Source organism: Dinoponera quadriceps, unplaced genomic scaffold (assembly GCF_001313825.1).
Source record: "Dinoponera quadriceps isolate SergipeBrazil2010 unplaced genomic scaffold, ASM131382v1 scaffold2305, whole genome shotgun sequence".
Taxonomy (NCBI): domain Eukaryota; kingdom Metazoa; phylum Arthropoda; class Insecta; order Hymenoptera; family Formicidae; genus Dinoponera; species Dinoponera quadriceps.
Window position 1 is genome coordinate 784,449 of NW_014556411.1, and position 21,434 is coordinate 805,882.

A 21,434-nucleotide genomic window follows, 5' to 3' on the forward strand; every position below is an offset into this window, starting at 1 on the left:
GAGCGAGAGAGATGATTTATGTGTAGAACATGACGCGCAAATTCTAGATTAAAACACAAAGCCGATGCAGAATTGCCCTCTGAGTTAACGAATCTTATAACGACTATTGTCTTGCACGTACGTCGGCTCGTTCAGGAACGACAACACCGCCGAAGAGGATGTTAAGGTTAACAGGTACGAGATACTTCTCATCCCTTTCGCTCGTAAACGCCAACGCTTCGTAATTATAACGAGACGTTTTCTTCGAATATAACGAGACTCGCTGATGAGATCAGAAAGTAAAATAGCTTCGAATAGCTGCTAGCACTTCAGATTGGGTCTTGTTAAACCGATAGCGACCAGTCACAAATCAATCGAACGGTTCCCGTTTTTATAAACGTTTAATTGGCTAATACGGGCGCGAATGATTACGCAACTATGCCATGGAAGAAGTATTGCTGTATCGTTGTAACGAGCCGATCCGTCGTAAACGTAAATATTATTACATCTCGTGAATAAGAATGTGAGCGGTCACTAACCTCTCTAGAAACGGGTCGCAAATTTTGAGGCTGTCTGCGATCCTTGACGGCTATTTCGAAGAGAACACTTCCCTCGGCGTTCTATCTCTGTGAGAAGGACGATGATCTTGATCCCGAATCCGAATGTCACGGACGCGCCTGAATATAATGTGGTATTACACGATAAATTTCTGTCGCCGCGAATGCGCCAAGAGCTATCGACCGTTAATTGCATATGGCGGCTACTGGCGATGCGCGGCTGTTCAACTCGCGCCTATTGTACATTATAACCCTGGTGACTTGCTAGTTATACGATCGCTAGAAATATTCAATCGTAATCGTATCGCATCAACGTATTAGCGCATCAGGAATGTCGATTACTCGAGGAAACAGCAACGATATCTCAAATATTACTTCTTCCTTTGTATGTGATTGTTTTACATTGAAAATGTGTCCTGAGAACAAATGGATAAAAAAGTTATTCAACTTATTAATAAGCAAGCCTGCAGCTCACGAAATGTGTCTAGAAAACTGCATGTATCTGTCGGGGTTATAAGCGGACAGATAAAAAAAAAAAAGAAAACCTCTTCGAGCGACGTTTACTATCGCACGATCATTTTCTCCCACCCGTAACAAATCGCACTATAACAGACTGGAAAATATCTGGAAAATTGTCTCCAGCCGGACGTCCCTGTGCACGCCGCTTGAAATTGCCTTTGTAATTTCTCCACGGTCGTAATCGCGTATTTCTTAAAAGCTTCCCGCGACCGAACGCGCTTCTCGTCGAACGTGCGTCACCGGCCGTATAATGGCTTATTAACAAAGCGTTGCTGAGGAACGCGGCGAAGTGACAGAGGGGCCTTGACGAGAATCGTACGGAGGACTCGCGGGGGAGAGGCAACGGGGCCAAGGGGGAATAAGAGAATCCTGACGCCGGGAGTCAAGTCACGGGTTTCTTCGACGCCTTCGTAGAAAGGGTCCCAACACAACGGGGCTTTAATTACGCCGATATCACGGTAATTAAGCCGATCAATGCGTGCCATTGTGCGCCGAGCGGGAGGGCCTCGTCGCTTCTCTCGGGTCCTATCCATAATCCCGGCCGAGTCTCCTCCGCGCGGCACAAAAGCAGCAGCCCATCTTCTCCGGGAGGGGGAGGAACAAGGACGCGCATCGCGTACCTGCAGTCGAATCTCCACCGCGATCACCTCGCCGCCGTGGAAAAACCACGACAAAGAACGAGGAGGAGAATAAACACAGTGACTCTCGATCCCGTCGATGATACGTGAGCGACCGTCGAGCCTCCCTACCGGAGCGTCGAGCGCGAAGAACCACCGCGCGCTCGGACGGATCGCCGGAGAGGTTATTTCGTTCGATCGCTCGACCAGATCCGAGGTTGATGGAATTCGATGGAGAGGAACGCGCGGTATTGTTTCTGCGCCTCTCAATCTCCTTAACCCTCTGGGGCGCGATGGCCGAACACGAATATCGAGCGTCGCTCAATGGCGTCTCCGATGGATCTAACAGCGATTTCACTTCTTTACAGATAGTATTTTAACCCTTTTAGTGCCGGGAGCCGATATATCGGCTCCTGCTACACCGGCGAGAAGTGCCAGAGCCGATATATCGGCTCGCACCTTGTAGCGCTTTACTATTCGCATTGCGAGAGATCTCTATCAAAATAAATTTAAAATACGTTATAAATAGTCTAATTTCATTACGAGAGAATTAAAATAAATAATTTTTAAATATTGCTTTTCGTTTGGTTTTTATGAGCCTTTTACCAAATCCTAGTAAAATCGGCCGGTTATCTTCGCATAAGCACCTCTTTTTCGCCCGGCACTAAAAGGGTTAAGCATCCGCGTAATGCTTGTCAATATCTCATCCGATATCGGTAGCAATTCCCGTATCGGAGAAACATAACTTAGAAAGAGGACTCTTGCGCGTCGTGAGGTGTCGAACAACACGTTTACGTCCTTGAGAAAGATCCCTTTCCGTCTTGTACGAAGGAGACATCGTTATCTCCTACGCGCCACTTCAATTACGAGCAACGTCTTCAAGGACGCGCTTAGATGATTCGGGTGACTCACCGGTTGATGAACGTACGGACGCCTCGTCACTGTTTATCGAGTCCCCCTGTTCATTAAACTCGTGTATAGAAGACGAAGACGGCTCAGCTCGGAGACGAGAGGGAGAACGCGTTTGTTTGCTACCGCCCGCACCGTTTGCCGGTGTTTGTCGTAAGAGTTAGGACATGGGAGATCTCTTTGCGAAAGCCCCGCTTCATCCGGCGTTCCCCACTGTTTCAAGCCGAGGACTGTGTCCCTCGCTCTTTCGATCTTTAATGTCTGTTTGCCTCGCCATTTCCTGAAACATGCGCCAACCGAGACGGAATGGATGCGTCCGATTTTTGTTCACGACCCTGCCGATGGAACACTACGCGAGGGTTCCATTAACCGTGTTTACTTGGAACTGGTAGAGCATCGAGGAACATACAGACTAGTAAAATATGGATCGTTCGTCATAGTAGCGCATGGATTGTGCGTGGCGAATAGTTTTTGCGAAATTAGATTTAGTTTGGGACAAAATTGGCAATGTTTCCCGATGATCACCGATGAAAATGGATGAATTGAACGTCACAGTGCATGAACGCGATAATCTGTTTTAGAAAATGCGCGTTTCCTTAATGACACGTGGAAAGATATAAATCGTCAACATATAAATCTATATTGATCGACTGCTTTCTCATTTTCAGGTCACGCTCACTAGTACAACCGCGACGAGCACGAACACGGTCCATCCTAGCGTAAATGACGTGGACTGGTTCGCCGGTGTCGCCGAGGAGGACTGGCTATATTATACGAGTGTCACCAATGACGTCGATTCCTTGTGGGCTGTTATCGGGAGCTTTGTGCCACCACCACCTAGACCACCTTACGTGCCCGAGGATGGCATCGCTACCGACGGACTCACCACCTGCGACCTGTGTTCCTGGGCATGGAAGAATGACAGGCATTCGTTCTCGTTGGACGGCACCCTCGGTGAGTCTTACGTTACATTATACAGTCATCTGACAAATATTCCCACGATTTCGTCAGGAGGCTCTAATTAGTCCGCTTTGAGTCACTCGAGAGGTTTTCATCGGGCACGAGCAGAAGTACTGTCGAAAGGAGAGAAATATTTTTACTTTGTCGGTGAAGTAGTGGGGGCGTATTCGTCATTTACTATTCCCTGTCGGTTTTCCTTGTCATCACTTCAGCTAAAAGTTCTCGAATGACGACGACGAGTGGCCGTTCCGTACGAGCCGTGCGTCTGTCCACACCAGAAGCGGGGTTATTCCCGGTGTACACACTCAACTCTGTTTGCAACGTGTTTGTTCCTCAAACAGCTTTTCCAGTCTAGTGCGTGCTTCGGGATTCGGACGAATCCATCTCGAATGAAATCCATTGTAACGATACGACGAAGTCTCTGCTTATCCACACGAAGGTCAAATTCGTCGGGATTTGTCCCTTCATCGACGTTATCCCTTCATGACGTGAAATATAAAAAGTGAACTATTATTATTACTTTTCATACATTAGATATGAATTAGGAAGAGAGAGAATAAGAGAGAGGCGTGAAATATTTTAGTGTAGAGCGAATAGCGTTGATTATCTCAGCGGTAAAATTTCCGGGAATGAATGTACGACGACTTGACTCGCAACGAGATCATTCCGGGATCTTTATTATTATTTCCCATTCTTCCTGTCGTGCGCAGGAAGCATTACGCGAAGATTTTCATTACTCTTTGAATTGCTCGAAATCAAGGGTTAGACACAGGATGTACATCAAAGCGATCGCGAGAGAGATCATTATTAAGAACGCACGATGTGAGATCATCTTAAGCACGTTCATCAACCGTAATGATAAATAATGCGAACATAACGTGCGCGTATGTGTCGCATTTTTTGCCGCGTCTGTCGTTCGTGACAGACCTCATTATCGGTACGAAATGAATTTAATGCGAATATCTACATAGAAACGGACGATACTCCTTCATTCTCGGATGAATTTTAAGGGCACCGAAATTTTCACAACCTGTTACGCGCACGCGGAAGAGACAATTCCGTTGGTGTGACTGAATTTTCCGTCATCTGGACACCAGACACGAAAACTCGGTTGTACAGGAACAGAGAGATTCTTGTAGGAGGTTTCTGCTCAGTCAATTTGACTCCGAAACGAGGAGCAAATCGGGAGGATGCGTGAAAGCCCCAGGAGTATCGACGCGAACGGTCTCCCTATACGCTCCCCTTTCTGTAACGTGTAAACTGTAAGGGATAATTCGAATGCTTTCCCCCGACGTAGGCCGACCTCCGCATCCGGTCGACGTGCTCCGACCAATCAGAAACACGTCGGTCCCGCTCCCATGGTTCTCCTCTTCGGGATCGGTGTTCGCACGTACGCACGAAAGGCACCGGCGAAGGCGTACGTAAGTTTCTCAACGCGTCGTGACACGCGGGGCCTCCCCACTTCTCCGGTGGGCCTCTTCACGGGGCCCCTCTCTTCCGCCCCGCGGGCCCCGCCGGGCCGGGCACGCATTATCACCATTACCATGAATTCCCGCAGTTATTACGCCTCTGTTGAGCCGCCACCAAAATGGCGGTCGGACGCATCCTACCGTGCAAGGAGGAGGACGCACTCGTCTGCTCTTCTTTTTATTGCGGCGCCCGCGCTGCCGGCATGTCGTGGCTACGTTATACCGCTCGACAATTAACGTCGAGAATGGCGGCGGTCGATGGTAGGGGTAATTGACCCTGTCAGGACTATGACAGCACTTTTACACCGCTACATGATTCGCCATAGGTCGATCTTCTCGTGTCTTACGTTTTGTGCAAGGTAGTCGCAAGGTATTTCCGGCCGATGGCGGTCGGAGGGGTTGCATTAGATCACCACTCAATCCTTGTATCTTATCTCTTTCGATCGTTCGAATCTTTGTTTCCGATTACGATAAAGCCGCTAGATAATATCGTGAGTTCCATCGGTGATGCTACGGATGTCTTCTATGAATAGCGCGTATCATGGGATACCTGAGATGCCTCGAACGAAACCTGCTGTTAGCCGCCGCCAGTGTCTTCGCGCTAATCAAACCTTAATTACCGGCGCGTTGTGTCTTTTGCTTTTCAACTCGGCTAAAAGCCCCTTCGTCTGATTACTCTCGCGAAGAGCGCGCACACGTTGCGCGTTACACCGACAATGGGAAACGATTCGTAATTCTCTTCAGTAGGCACGACAGTCGCGAAACGTCGTTGTCACCAAATCGCGAAGTAAAGCGCGCACGAGTACCCGATGGTAAATAAAGAAAACGAAATCGAGGCGAGAGAATGGTGCGTTCGGGACTTCGAGGAGGTTGGCAACGCGGTAATCATCGCGTCACTTCCCATCCTTCACGACGTAATAATTACGAGATCGCGCCTCTTACTCTCGACGTGATGCGGGCCCGTGCTCGTCGACGAGGAAAGACAACGAGAGAAGCGGCAAGGGTAGGTCCGAAGAAAACAGAGGAGAGAAAGAGACCGGGGGAAGAGAGAGAGAGAGAGAGGGCTTAATGCAAGCTCGCGAGTTATCTTTCGGTCTGCTGACTCGTGTCGACATAGGCGGCACGATTCGGCGTGACTTCAACGACGAGCAACAACTGTACATTTCACACTCGGTGATTTGCACGAAGGTTTGTTAACACTCGACGAGGGTGGCGTTTATTGTGAACGATGTGCAAAAATGTTTCGCACGAGGAACCAGTGGGAGATTCGCGAGCGCAGAAGAACAAAAAGTGATTAATTATCGTGCCCTCGAGGCAGCGTTTCATTCATGGAAGTACGTCGAGTTAGCAGAAAAGTGGTATTTTTTACTATATAATTTCAAGTTTCGCGTGTACGCAGTGTGTCAATCATCGAAGCGAATACGCGAGCTTCAAATTTTCGCAAATGTCTCGTAAAAAAGAATTGGATAAAAGGCGGTAACATTTCTGTGATCGCGTGGTTTTGCGAATATTTTCGCCTGACTTTAGCATTTGCCTCGCATTGTACTAGATATTTTCTCGTGCTCCAGAGCGGTTAATCTCGGCGCCGCACGTCGTAACATGAATCGATTTAATAAGCCGCGACGCATAACGGCGCGCGGACAAATCGCCGGGCATTAATTACGCAGACCTTATAGAGAGCAAAAACTACATCGCATAAAGCAACCCGATTTTAATCCCGAAAAATGTAAAAAATAACGCACACAACATGTTACAACACGCGAGTCAACTCTGTTACATGTTTTACCGGTCTATGATAGGCAGAAATATTTTTCATCGTGTCGCACGGCTCAAGCAAGGACTGTAATCCATTAATGAGTGGTCGAAGTGATTCAGTTGGCGTTAAAAAAGAAGTCTCCGAAGTCGAATTACTCGGCAGTTTCAGATTCAAACGAATTTATTTCATAATCTTTGACGTTATTGTCTATCAAACATATCGAAAACGGAGATCAAAATAATGAATACTTTATCGTAATGCGAAGTATTATCTTGCCTTTACAAGTGATCGAGAATCTTCTAATTCACGTTGCTTGTCTGTGAGTGCATTTTGCTATCTTGACGATACGCTAACCAGCAGGTAGCCGTACTCTTTCGCGTATTGGACCGATGTTATCTCGTTGCGTACACGCCTGGACCAGAGGAACGTAACGAGGTCTTCCTTAGTCCTACGGTAAGCATCTCCTTCATCTCCTCCTCTTCCCCTTTTCCTTCTTCTTCTCCTTTTACTCTCTTTATCCTCCTGCTCCTCCTCTATCTTCCTCTTCTTCTTCTTCGTCTACTTCTTCTTTGTCGTCGTCGTCCACGTCGTCGTTCTCTTGGCTCCTCTCGACGCCTTCCTTTTTCGACGAACGGTGTCCGGCATTCACCGCGACGAAGTAAGCACCTTCGCACCCGTGCGGTGCCGACGAATGCAAACGAGAACGTGGTGGGTGGAGGACGCGTGAACGAAAATTTCACGAGGTAACTCTCGAACAACTCCCACCAGTTTCCGTCTTTTGTGTCCTCCCAAGCCGCGCGCTCTTAATCTAAGAGCCGATCTTAGCCGGCATAGATTTATTGGCGAGGCCCGCGAAGCGACGTGTGTTGGAGGCCATCATTCGTGTTCTTCGATTGCGTGCACGCGATCGTACGCGTACAAAATCGACGTCTGTTTGCTGGTAATCCGCGAGGAACGGAACTCTTCTTTCTAAAATTTTAAATACACCTTGTTTCTCTCTCTCTCACACGCCAGGCCGCGAAACGTCTTCCGCATTCGTTTTTAAGAAGAGATCCGTGTTGCGTGCGCGGCTGTCTGTGTGGGAACGTAGATCCGAACGTCCGCAATATTCCCCGATTGTGTCGCTGGTATGAATGCGCGAGAGTGGATTCCGTGCGTCCCAATGGCGGCCGGATGAAAAATGATTTGCGATCTCGCGGAGAGGCCGCCGTATGAATTATCGCGGGCCCCGCTAATGCCATCAGATAGCTGTCACGAGAGCGGAGAAATTACACGGGAAGAAAAGCTGAGGCTGGCGAGCGTATTAATCGTGCATTTTAGTGGATAATTAATTCGACTTCAAAGAGGCACGAGTTAATTATATGTAAATAAAGATCGCCGGCGCAGATAGGCAAATCATCAATCTTTCGCGAAGCGTGTACCTACTGCGCTCGCTCGCTCGCTCGCCCCGGCGCACGTGAATTATAGAAAACGGTAAATTGGATAATGGTACGTTTATTAGCGGCGATAGTGAATTGCATCGATGCCCACACGCGAAAGCTCTCGTGTGCGCACGATTTCGCGCGACGGTGCTTACATGCGGCGATCGGTGCCGCTTAACGATGATTGGTACGGAGTTAATTACTGTGTCCCCTGTGTTATCGCGTCGTGCGGTCTCCCCCCGCGCAAATTACCCGAGGATTACGCGCCGAAGTTTACTTTATAATGAAGCGTATTAATCATAACTAGGAAGCTGTCGTGATCTACGTGCCGCGGCTTAATCCTGGACGAGCGCGCGCGCGCGCGCAGGACGCGGTAATTAGTGAGTCCCGCGGTACACACCGGCCGCCAACGTTTTCATTAAAGCCGCGAGTCGAGTTTATGACATTTCATTTAACCCGAGATATTTCACGGACCGCTTGATTACATCTCATGATTACACGATTCGCGTTACCACCCGGGCCCCGTTGTCGCAACCTCTTTTCGACGCCTCGCGGCTAGCGCGCCGATAAAATCTGCGCTCACGAGGCGGTGGGAAAAAATTCAAACCGCGGCGAATTGAAGTGCCGCGCACGCGCCGTGTCTACCGCTTCAGCTTTTACCGACAAATTCATCATAACGCTGAAATTTCGATCCTTTCGCGAGGGAACGACGTTTGATCGCAGGAATCAGATGACACGGGTATTTAATCCTGAGGATAACACTCGCGACCTTGACGCCGAAGTAACATTATAGGTTTGTCAGGTCTGCATCACGAAGAATAGTAAAACGCAACAGAACTAAACTTTTTCAAACGATTGGAATTCGAGGAAACTATTAACGGGAAACGTACGAGAACACTTTTACTTTATCTTGGAGATATTAAGAACCGTTTTTTTCGTTCGAACACCTCCGAACGAGCGTATATCGCGCGTTCGATTTTCTTCGGAGAGGCTCCTTTTCTTTTCAGACAAGCTCGACTATCGATACGCCCATGAAACGCAGTTTCCAGCAGCGTATCGAATAATTAAGATTACCCCGAGGACGACCGTGAGCAGTCGTTTCACAAACGTGCCAACGAAGCCATTTCGGCTCCCTTATCTGCAGCACTTACCGAACTATGCCGTCCGCGTTATCTCTGCGCGACCCGAAATAGTTTACCGGAAACATCCGCGTTCCACTCGCCGATGACACCGCGCGCTCGTTCGGAAACGCGTGTAAACGGCCGGCAGACCCGTCCTCGAAAGCGGTCGTTATTTATCGTGCTTTTTCTTTTCTTCCTGCGGTCGGGAGAACGAAAGAAGACGTTAACATAACACCGTTGGCGTGTGTGTCTAGACGCCACAGAAATGCCAGCGTATTCGCGCCGATCGACGTGAGTCAGGAGATTTCGATGAAAGCAACGGCGGCAACGGCGACGACGACGGCCCGCGGAGACCAACTTTTCCCACCCTGATTGCGACGAAAGCTATCGACCTCCTGCGTGGTACGGTTGTTTCTCGGGGAATTTTATACGAGCCACCCAGAAGTAGATACCGAGGTCTCGTACTACCTCTTCTCGGTTCCCCGATAATATTAAGCTCTTATATATTCCGACTTTATTCCTTTTCTTCAAACTGCCCGCGTGGAGTCGGCGAAGAGAGCGCCGCTGTAATTTCCTTTCGAGCGTATCATTAAGGTACCTTGTTAAAGAAAGACTCGCGCAATATTTTACGGTTATTACGCAAATGTATTTCTACGTATTTTATAATGTACCGTTCTTCGTTAACGAAACTCGCCCGCTATCGTATTATTATCGGGCGCGCGTGCACGTAACGATGTTGCCGCGCTTGAAATTCGGCCGACGCTCACGGCGGCTGGACTTTTACGGAAATATTAATGTCGTCGGAATAGAGTCGTCAAATTACGACTCATCGATTATACCGCGGGAGTCGAGTACAAGTACGTCGAGTATCGTGAAACGCGACAATGGCGCCTTTGTTTTCATCCCGGGCCTCTCACGTACACCATTGACGATAACGCGTGTGCCTCTCGAAAGTTTTTCAAGACGCGCCAGCCGTACGACTCGTAAAGAGGTGTTCTTTCGTCTTACTCTCGCACTCCCCCCCTCCCTCTTTCTCTGTCTCCCTGTCATTCCGTTTCTCTTCTTCTCGGTCGAACGCGAGAGCGAGCCGCACGAAAGAACCTATCCTCTCGATTCTATTCTTACACTTTTACCCGACGTAGGTACAAACCTGACGTTGACGTGTACCAAGTGCCTGCGAGCGGGTTTCTCGAGTTCAGGGTTGATGTGGAGTGTACGAGCGAACGATTCCGTTAACTAAGCTCTGTCTGTATAAGCATAGAGTATTTCTCACGAACAGCCACTGGGAATAACCGGCTGGTTCTCCGAAGCTGAGCTCTCTCGCGCTTATTAATGCACGCGGATGCCATTAATACGCGAAAAATCCCGCTCACGATGTAGACGTTGCATAGACAGATTGCAAACAACAGAATTCATCGATTCCCGTGATTTAACATATAACTGTCGAGATAGGTGTATATTTATTGAACCGTTATATTTATTATCTCATTAGAATACCTCGTTAGAAATCGGTATATATTTCCGATGAACTAGCTTTTCTGTTTTTACAAGGTATACGTCCCGCCACTTGGATCACATGTGCGTACGATCTCGCGACCTCACGATCGTTTCGCAGCAAAGAATTAGTACATCCGCACATAACCGCGCCTCGAATGTTATTGCACACGCATTTCGGCATTCGCGAAAATAACAGAGATACTAATCTCGACTTTATTGAGATGTCTTATATAATCGTGTAATCGACGGTACTTCTGCTATCGCGAGATTGCTATCGTTGTTTCTATGATATTATATAATCATCATGACTATTGTCGGCGTATGGATTGCATCGAACGGTGTGCCGGTACCGTTTTACGCCCCCGGGTAAGCGCGCTCAGGCTCTCCCATTGCGACGGCATCGACGTCTTCGAAGAGAGAGAGAGAGAGAGAGAGAGAGAAAGAGAGCTGCCAATCAAGGCGCGATTGCGCTCTCCTCAAAGGGCAGATTTCAGATCTGAGAGATCGAACGATGCAATCTGAATGCGCCGTTCGATAAGCCCGCGGATGAATGTGACGTTCACCACGCACGAGGGACAATGTCAGGCCGGCGAGATTACTCCGGATAAACGCGTCATTACCGAGAGCTTCACGAAGCCCATCGCGGCTGAATGCAACTCTCTTCCGCGTATCTATTCATTTATATTATTCTTCGCGTCGCAATTATCGGCCTGCCTTTCGCCTCGTCGCGCGTAAATACATTCGATAACGTCTGCGTACGTAATTTACTACGATTTTAACGTTCAAAATTAAATCGCTCGCCGAATCATTATCAGATAGGATCTACAGTTTGACAAAAACTGCTTTATCTCATTTTTCCTCGGAAAGAAACCGAAAAAATTCACGTAAAGATCGAAAACATTATTTTTTTTCCGATTTCTTCATTTATTCGCGGAAAGGAACTGAAAGAATCGCGGAATTCCCGTGGAAAGGTGAGAAAAAATCGAAGTGTTTTCCAAGTATTTAAAACTATATATTTAGAACGCTTCGTCTTTGCAAAGATAAATTTTCACTCGCGGTGGATAGGACCAGTCTGTGTCTGAAATAGATGCTGATGGATTGAGATTTCAGCATACACTCGAAAATTCTCGTTAGAAGGAGAGTGAAATTTTGACGTGGGAAAATGCAATTCTACAGTTATTATTTATCGTTATACAAGTTTATCCGACTTTGAGCTCGCGAATTAAATGAACAACGGGACTTAAAACCAAATGGTCGAAGCGAACGTGTGCACAGCTGACAATTCGAAAATGAAAGAACACCGGCCGAGTCAGCAAACTCGGTGACTCTGGCGAATTCGCTCGAGTAACGAGCGATTTATTACACCGCGGTCTGATGACGAAGGAAGGATGAAGTTAAAAGCCCTCGCTGTGCAACGCGCGCCGCACCGTAAAGTGTTGATAATTGATATTTGATCGCGTGCCAGGCCGGCAATTAAATGCTTTCAGGAAGCCGCCGCCGCGGTCGGGCATCGCGAGCGCGTGTCTTTTTATCGCGTGCGTCGAGCGGAGAAAAAGAAAGGAAGGAGGAGAGAGAATCCCGAGATGAAACGCGCGTACATACGTACATACGCGTGAAAAGACAACCGACTGTCCGACTGTCAGTCCGTCTGTCCTACGCCGGCCACACCTTCGCGGACAGACGGACGTGGAAGAGTATCCGCGGCTGGTGAACCCAGATGGGATGACGGATAACTCGGGATGGTCGATCGTTCACCCGGTGATGGATCTGTTCTCGACTATTCTTTATCCCCGTCCTCCCCCGCGCCGGGAAAGAGAGACCGTCCCCTCCTTCCTCGCGTTCAGAGCCGAGACACGCTACGTACCACCTTACACGCATTTTCAATCGTGATCTACGAACTTGTACGGCTTTATCTCGATTATAGGTCGCAGATAACGACTCGTACGGCCATATCGAGCTTTATCGTATGCTCCACCGCCGTTCATCGCCGTTCGGCCGGATAATGACGGCGTAATAACAACGTGTCCCTCCCTTTTTTCGTCGGTAGACATTGACCGCGGATTAGGGTGACGTAACGGTGGTCCCCGCTGGGATCGCTTATATTTTACACATCGTTAGCTCGCGGAACGGATGAATAATTCAGCAGTCTCTCTTAATCCGAAATGTCATCGCGCAACCACGCGCGAACCGTCTCGGCCGCACGCGAGCGCGCTCGCCTGCAACGTAAATACGAACAGCGGATTTTAAAAACATACTTCGCTTCGACATATTTTATGGCGTATTCGGCAGGACATTAGTCGATTAGTTAACGAGGCGCGAGACGGACCGGGAGACGTGTGATTTTTTTTCTTTTCTTGCATCTATCATAGCGCTCTTTCCTCTGCCGAATTGACTCGTTATTGCGGTTAACTAAATTAGAGGAAGATGCGCGTCGGTAAGGCGCGTCGTTAAAAAAGTGCCCGAGAACGACGCGCACGCATGTGAGTCCCGATCGGCACGACGAGATGATTTACGTGCCATTATCGGTTGCTCGGCACGCCGTAGATCGTTTCGGGCTGCACTAGAGTTCGAAAGCCGACGGACGATTAGCGGTGAAAGCCTCGCGGTGTGAATTACGACGTGTCCGGGTGAGACGCGTGCATCTAACACATTGCGGCGTCCGCAGCAAGCTGTAGTCGATTTTTCGTCACCGCCGTGGGAGGCTACGGCCCGTGGCGATGATAAAGGTATCGAGTGAGATCTTGAGGAATCGGAGGAAGTAAGTGGCCCCCTCTTGTAAGGCCAATGCCGCGCGAGAGAAATTATCGATGAAATGCAGGCGGTGATAATTAATTTCTCTGAAACTCTCTCTTGGGAATATGAAAATTAACAGCAGCGAATTTTTGTTCAACTCTTCACAACACGAAACCTAACCGTGACACAAAACGTATTTAAGACATCCTATATATAAAATAATATTGAACAATTAGTGAGAAAAATGATGTAATTGTCTAGATTTACATTGTGATCCTGGGGAGACAATATTGAAAACGCACAGGCGCCGGATATTAGCGATGACGAAGGTAGGACGATAAACGCTGATGAGATATGTTCGTTAGTCGGCGGTACGATCTGTTTACGGGAGCATTTAAGAACTAAGCACCGAGATTAAGTATCTCCCGACATCTCCGAATAACCGGCCGGTTAGTCTGCGACGCGCGACGAGGAGCCTCCTGGACCCTTCCAACGTCCTCGTACTTAGACCCGGCCTTTCGAAAGCTCATAAAGGTCAAATAAAAGTGATTTGCGGTCGGGTTAAGTTTACCGTGCCTGAAGAAGCCTCGGGTTATTACTGGTTTTTTTTCACTTACACGCTCGCCGTATCGCCGGATGTCACACCATCGCAGGACGGAACTCGGGCTTTTCAGTATGCCGTATCTAAGATGACTATTCGGCTCGTTTGTATTCGTGTAACACGTACGGAATTAGCAACGAATGTAGCGTGATGGAGATAATGACGAGAGCTAAGCGGGCGATGTTAAGCAGCCCGCGGTGTGTACTCGTGCGCGTTTTATAGAGTCTTATCGGACGTAGTTTATGTCTATTTTAGCCGGTAGCGGGCGAATGTGGAAAGAGACGTGAATATATAATGAGTCCTACAAAGCCGCAGGTATATTGAGCCATCAGGTAGACGAGACAACCTTCCGAACGACGCTCTTAAAATCTTTAGTCACGCGGGCTTAATTTACGAGCGTCCGACCGACTAATTTCTCGAATAACCGCGCGAGATTTAGCGTCAACCGTATAAGGCGAGTTCCTCTCGAACGCCGTAATGATGAAAAATTATATTCCCGCTAGTGCATTCCGAAGGATCGCGACGGATGCCATTACCACGCTTCGCGTATCCATATTCGCTTCAACGTCTCTCCGTGCGCATTCCAAATTTATTAAAATCTCTCGGCCGATTAATAACGTCCAGTTATCGATTTTTAACCGGTGAATTACCGGGCAAGATGCTAATTCAAGCGTGTTGGAGACAACTATACTTAATCCAACTGATTAAGTACAATTCCTGTTGATTTAATTTGTGTTTACGATGTTTCCGCGCGTTTCACGCGAAGCGGTAACAAATAAGCAGGGAGGGCGAGACACAGTGGACGGTGAAACCGCATCGTCGTAACAAGAAGTATCGCGAGGTAGCGGATTCGGCAGATAAGACCCGCCTGTGGGGAACCAAGCCGGGATTAGCCAAGAATTTTGCCATGGGTTTCAAAGCGAAGCCGATTGAAATTGCGGCGATGGCGCCGACAACAGACGGCTGTGGACGATGGCTTAATTATCACCGTGGTGTGGTCGTTTGACGTATACAAGGCGTCTTTTCGATTTCGCGTCTTTCTCTCCACTTATCTAGAATCGGGTTCTCTTAGCCGAGATATCGAATTCACAAATTGTGAATTATTCATACAATTTTCGAGAAACGTTGCGAACGTTTTTGATATTAAATATTGAAAATGAAATTGGATATCGATGCGTTATTTATTTGCCGTTTAATTTTAAACAGCTTAAATATAATTTTAATCCGAGGAGTAAAAGTTATAAATACATATTTGAAGATGTTGGTGAAAAAATTTCGAAAAGAAATCGAATTTCGAAAAGAAATCGAATCGTCATTGAATCGGCTGCTTTACCAAGTTGGCCGAATATTCTGTAGGTGTAAAGAAATGCGTGAAATTGGGACACCCTATATATATGTTGCGTGGTACCATTCTGGCAAGAAAGACGCGCTTGGAAGACCCCTGGAGCGGCCCAGGCTCAATGGGCCCCCGACCTGCCGAATAAATTATTATTATTAATGACATATTTATCGGCGGTACCGTGTTGTAGATGCCGAGAAGCAAAACGTTGATTTGGTCCATCCGATTCGTGGTAATCCACTGATTCGTATCCACTGATTCGTATTAACGTCTTATTTAGTCCGGACCGAACGGGCCATGTTCGTTTCCGCCTTTGCTCTTTTGAAAATGAAGTGGTAGACTTGACAATTCTATATAATACTTTCAACGGTAACCCATATCATACAATATTGCATATAACTTAAAGCTTACGATTATTAAGAGATTGTATAACCATATATATGCATACGTTGCAGTTATACAAATACAACCTTTTCATATATTATGATATGTGAATTATCTTTAGAAAAAAAGTCTAACATATTAATAAATGTACATATTTTACTTTAAAATCGCTCGTTTAGTGTCCGCGAATAGAGAGAGATTAGCGACTATACTTCATCGTCTATAATAATTTTTACACGACAGAGGCTCGAAAATCAACCTCGTTGAATATATTAATATGATGAATAATGTGATTAGAATTCACAGAATATATTTTTATCTGTTCTCTTAATGAGGAAAAATGAGTTGGGTCCGCCGTGGATCTTTCGACGGTGAAAAAGATACGATTTAATAGAGCCATTAGCATATTAACTTTCTTGATCCCAAAAAGTAAGCGTAAATGAACCGTAAATATATTTGTCAGTGTGCCATATTAAATACTAAAAAGCCGCGTTAAATATAAAAAATTTGCAAATGAGACCGTGAAATACGAAGAGATATTTAGCGTGTTAGAAAGATTTAATCATGTGCTAAACTATGTACTTTCGATTACGACGACGATCTTTGAAACTCTGTCCAACCGACTGCATCAAGGAAATGAGGAAGTTTAACGTTCGATGCACTCTCTCAGATATGGTTGAATGCTGATAGAAATTAAGATCCATCGTCGTAATGAGCGACAATTGCCTTCGGATAGACATGTGCGAGAAAGTTGAATGAATCGTCATTGCGGCCGCAGGATCGCGGACTTTCAGCAAGTTTCTTCCTTATGTAAGGAAGACAAGAGGAGGCACGCACACCGAGCCATCGCAACGTCATCTTCGCGTCTGCCTTTCGAGACGCGAAATCCTTTGCGGCGCCGAATCGTTCTTTAATGATGATTAATGGACCCGTATTTCGTTTTACGTTTACGTTACGTAAACGTCCACCGGTAATTAGCTAAGCCGGCCGGAATCCGGCGCGGACCGCGGAATGCTCGATGCGACGTTTGCCGGTTGTGCGCTTAATTATTTGGCCAATCTCGTGGCGACAACCGCCACGCCGAACTTGCTCTTGCGACGCGTGTAAACTCGTGACAATGTGTCACGGACCGGGTCTTGTGCAATGTACCGACGATAATAGGATTTTTGCGCGCGAAAAAAATGCGCGAACACGGCCTCGATCGTGCACTGAAAAAAGGGTCAAATATAACTTAGTTAAATAGTCTCAGCTAAATTGGTTTACTTACTACATCAATTAACACCATATACTGTATATAGTATGTGGTGTTACAATATATATGTGTAGTACTGAATGATTTCGTTACAATAACCAAACAATTTAGTTGAAACTATAATCAACTTTCGATAACTGTTAATCCGAATTCTTTGGACAGGAGGATTTTCGCAGAAATACTTAAAATAGGGAGACAGCACACGCGATGACTTTTACAGAAATAATCTGTCGACGGAAGAAGTCGACGGTAATAACGTTTGAAACAAACATTGGCACATTACACGCCGGCGGCGCAATTTTTTCGAGACGGCCGAGAAATGCCATATTTATCATGGAAAGAGTATAATTAAGGTAAATCTCTAATTACCTTGACGCAGTCGAAGGGCGTTCAGGCCGCGAGGCACACAAGCGCGGAGGAAGTCCTCGGGCAAGGATAATGACAACTCGCTCGTAATTACGCATATCGGAGTCGCGGCGTAATTTCACGATGGAGGATGGCTCAAAAGGGCGCTCTCTCTCTCTCTTTTTCTCTCTCTCGCTTGGCATTCAAATTGACTGTGTCAAATATTCGTTGTTTGCCCACCGGCCTTTATTCGCCCAGTTCGCACGCCTGTACGCAGTAAATAACGCAGATTACGGCGGTGTCGTTTCGAAAAGGGGAAAAAGGGTCCACGACGACAGGTATCATTAGTTATCTGCCCCCGAATAAAAGTGCCCGTCAAAAAAAGTTCGCATTACGCCGCCGTTACGCGTGCACCCGATAAGTACAGAATTTGACGCGGTTGTATCGGCGACGATCAGCCGTGCGTCTTTCGATCGCGAACGACGCGCGCGGAGCCGCCGAATATAATTAAAGAAAAACGTCTCGTACTCGTGCGTATCATTGAGTACGGCTGGCTCGTCGATCGAGAAACTCTTAAACGAGGTCCAATGCCGCCGTCCAAAGCCGGCAATCTTCCTTACGTATATACCTACGAGCGAGTAATTGCTAATTTGCATAATGACCGCACAAAGTGCCATCTTACTTGATGGAACGCGAGCGCGCTCTTTTACCGCGCGGTCCAAACTGGAAGTCGCCTCCGAGTTATACGCGCCCGCATTTTTCCCGGACAAACCGGAGAGGGATCACAGAAGGCCGTATTAACGATCCTTAAACAAACCGACGCACGAGCCGGAATATCCAGGTCTACCCGGCGACGTAATGAGCCGCGACGGTCGGGAACGCGAATGCTCATACATAACCGCGCGATCGGCTTTTAATATCCGCAACCGCGTCGTCGTCATCGTCGTCGCCGCCGCGTCTCAAACCTTGCTCCAATTTCGTCGAATCAATATACCCCGTGTAAAACAAGATCATGCCATAATTTACGCCGCGCTACAGGCGTCCGTTGCGTGATCACGCGGCGAGTCGGCGGACACGTGTAAAAACACCGGGTGCGTGTGCCGGTATCCTCCGATATCGATCCCCCACGGATCCGTACGAGTCGAAAATTAGATCGCGCAACGAGTCGCGAGAAAGTTCGGCGAAAAGAAAGAAAGAAAGTGGGAACAGAGAAAGAGAGAGAGAGAGAGAGAAGTTATTCGCGGTGCTCGTAATTGGAGTCCGAAATCCTGAAATGTGAGGCGCACGCTGGACCACCTGTCGAAATGGATCCTGGAACGATCTCGAGGGCGAGGTGGCCGTCGGAGCCAGCAAAAAAAGAATTCGCGCAAGATATATATATGTATATGCATGTGTGTGTGTGTGTGTGTGTGTGTGTGCGTGCGTGCGTGCGTGCACGAGACGATTGAGGATGCCAGGGCAAATTAAAAAAAATGTAGGCATACGACTATCGACGAAATCTAGAAACACCGCTTGCCACGAGGAGGCAGTTATCGACGAAATGTTGTCGAGGAGCTTTAACGGTATGCGGGACCGGTCGCGCGAAGTTGCCCGTAACGGCGGAGAGGCGTTGAATTTACTGATCGGCGGATCTTGTCGATTCCGCGCGTAAGCCGTTGGCGTACATTGTTGCCGCGAGAAAGTATCGCGACGCGGATCCATTGGTCGCTTTTGTTATTAACTCGTTTGAATAAATATATACTCTTACGGCGCGGCGAAACGGCCCGTGTAAAAAGAGCGCTCTCTCGCATTGTTGCAGATATTGTGTTATTTTTATGCGAGGACAGGCTTTATGTTATGTGTATACACGCCGTTGTGCGGCTCGAAAATGAAGCGAGCGGCCCGGCGCGGGCGTTGGCGTGAACTTACGAGTTTGTTTGCGCCACTCGCGACAACGTAATCCTAAATTTTACCAGTGCTCAAATTTCCACCTCGTCCGCGATCACAATGTATTAATTTAACAATTACGGCTCGGATACACGTGAATCCGGTATAGCCAACTATCAGGCTCGATCCCGCCGTTTGCTACGAGGTGCGACATTCTCGAAGATTATCGGCCAAAGCGACATAATCCAATTACTATGTCACTTAACGGACCCACTCTCAAAGTAAGGGGGAGATAAAGATACCCGAGATAAAGATATCTAAGGTATTCGATCACCGCGTTTTCCCTTCTCGTTTAACAAGTGACTGACCGTAGTAGGGGAAACCGGGACCAGAAGTCACGCTTTTTACGTTTGAATTAAAATAAAAAAAATTTACTCACTATGTCTAATTAAAAAGAAAAAAAGATGTTCGTAAATATCACATGCAATACCTGAGCCGTGAATTATTTCGTACATCCAACTAACATGATATCATCAACTTCCATTGTCGAGAACAATATGTTCCTTCACTTATTTACTGATTTACTGTGACAACTAACCCCGGTGTATCTATAGATTTGTCGTAGAAAAATTTATCGTAGACAAATATTTCTTCATCAGTATTTAAACAGATTCAAAATATTCGTCCTTTATTCTACGATAAGTCTGTGACTTCGAATACCAATTTTATGTTATACATCTTTTATCATCTTTATTCGCTATATTTTTTTTAGTCATTTTATCAGCAAAATTAATCTACAGATTATCGGAATGACGAAGACGCTCTTGGTAATTCTAGTCACTTTTCATCGTTACATTTATCGTTATACGATGGTATACGATATTATATTATAACGTCTTGGTTCGATACATCTTACACCTCAAAATGATCTTACGCGGCATGAGGGATATGAGAGGATCTTTTAGTGGCGCATTCGCAACGGATCGCAAAAGCGATCCGCAGAATCTAACAAGATTAAACGATCGCGCGGAGTATCATCTATGGAGGAAGTTACGACTCGAGGCGGAGTGCCTGTCGCTTCGTTCTTATTTTCGTTTATGTCTGATAGCCGATCGGCTTTGAAACGGTAAAGCGATGAAGCGAGCGTGCATTAAGCCGCCGTTGTATATTAAACCGCGATCGTGGGTAGCATGCGGTACGAGAGATGAAGCGCGAGCGGCACAGACATTGCGGTCAACTGAAACGATTGGCCGATCGTGGAAAACAGTGGCGGACGATCGTGCTTTCTACGGAGAGGAGGGAATGAACCGTGTTTTATATGATCGTCGTCTTGAGGCGGCACGATTACATCAATGTAATACGTACGATAGGCAAGGATCAAGTTCCAAAATCGGGGAAAGGTCGGTTATTAATCATGCGGTATCCTCACTCACCGCGTCACGTCGTCGCAATATGTACTAAGTAAATTATTGTGCCATAATAGATAAGAATGATATGATTTTATTGTTATTAAGTATCGCTATATTGGAAACTCTTAAGTGACTTCTGAAATAAAGTTGGTGCAACGTAATGTTCAGTGTTACACGAAATACACGCTCGACGATAAACGTGTGCGTTCAATTAAATAATAACATAAATCGAGAGAGAGAGAGAGAGAGAAGTGTTACTAATGTGATCAAACGCAGTCTTTGTGTCGTTAAAATTTTAGTTGCCGGTGAAACGGAAAGGGCAAAAGGTTATTAATTCTGACATGCAGGTTGAAGGGACTACCTAACTAGCTCGGCCTCGGCTCGTTCAAAGATCAAAACAATTTACCAAGATAACTGTAACAGGGAACTCGCGCACACTGGCCAACATTAACACGCATTGGTCTAGGTGGTCAATCTCGGCGCGAGATGATTGATAACCCTCTTGTAAGCGTTATCAGCTGCGGCGTGCACGCTGTTATGTTCACGTCAGGAACGTGACGCTGATAGACGGGCCTTGCCTTCCTCCCCCCTCTCTTTTTTCCTTCCATTCGGGCTTTCCGGACGACTTGTTGCCGTTAATTCAAAGCTACGTGTTGACGTGTTAAACTCGTCTTTACCCATTCTTTTATATATATATATA

General features: G+C 46.9%; 1 protein-coding gene across 1 annotated transcript in view; it reads left to right on the forward strand.

Annotated features, from left to right (window-relative positions):
• Nucleotides 1-21,434, forward strand: part of LOC106747302 (TSC22 domain family protein 1) — a 73,356-nt gene that overhangs the window by 40,638 nt on the left and 11,284 nt on the right. Inside the window, exon 3 of the mRNA XM_014624696.1 lies at nt 3,250-3,535. Coding sequence (XP_014480182.1) covers nt 3,250-3,535 — 286 coding nt within the window. The remainder of the gene's footprint in view (nt 1-3,249; nt 3,536-21,434) is intronic.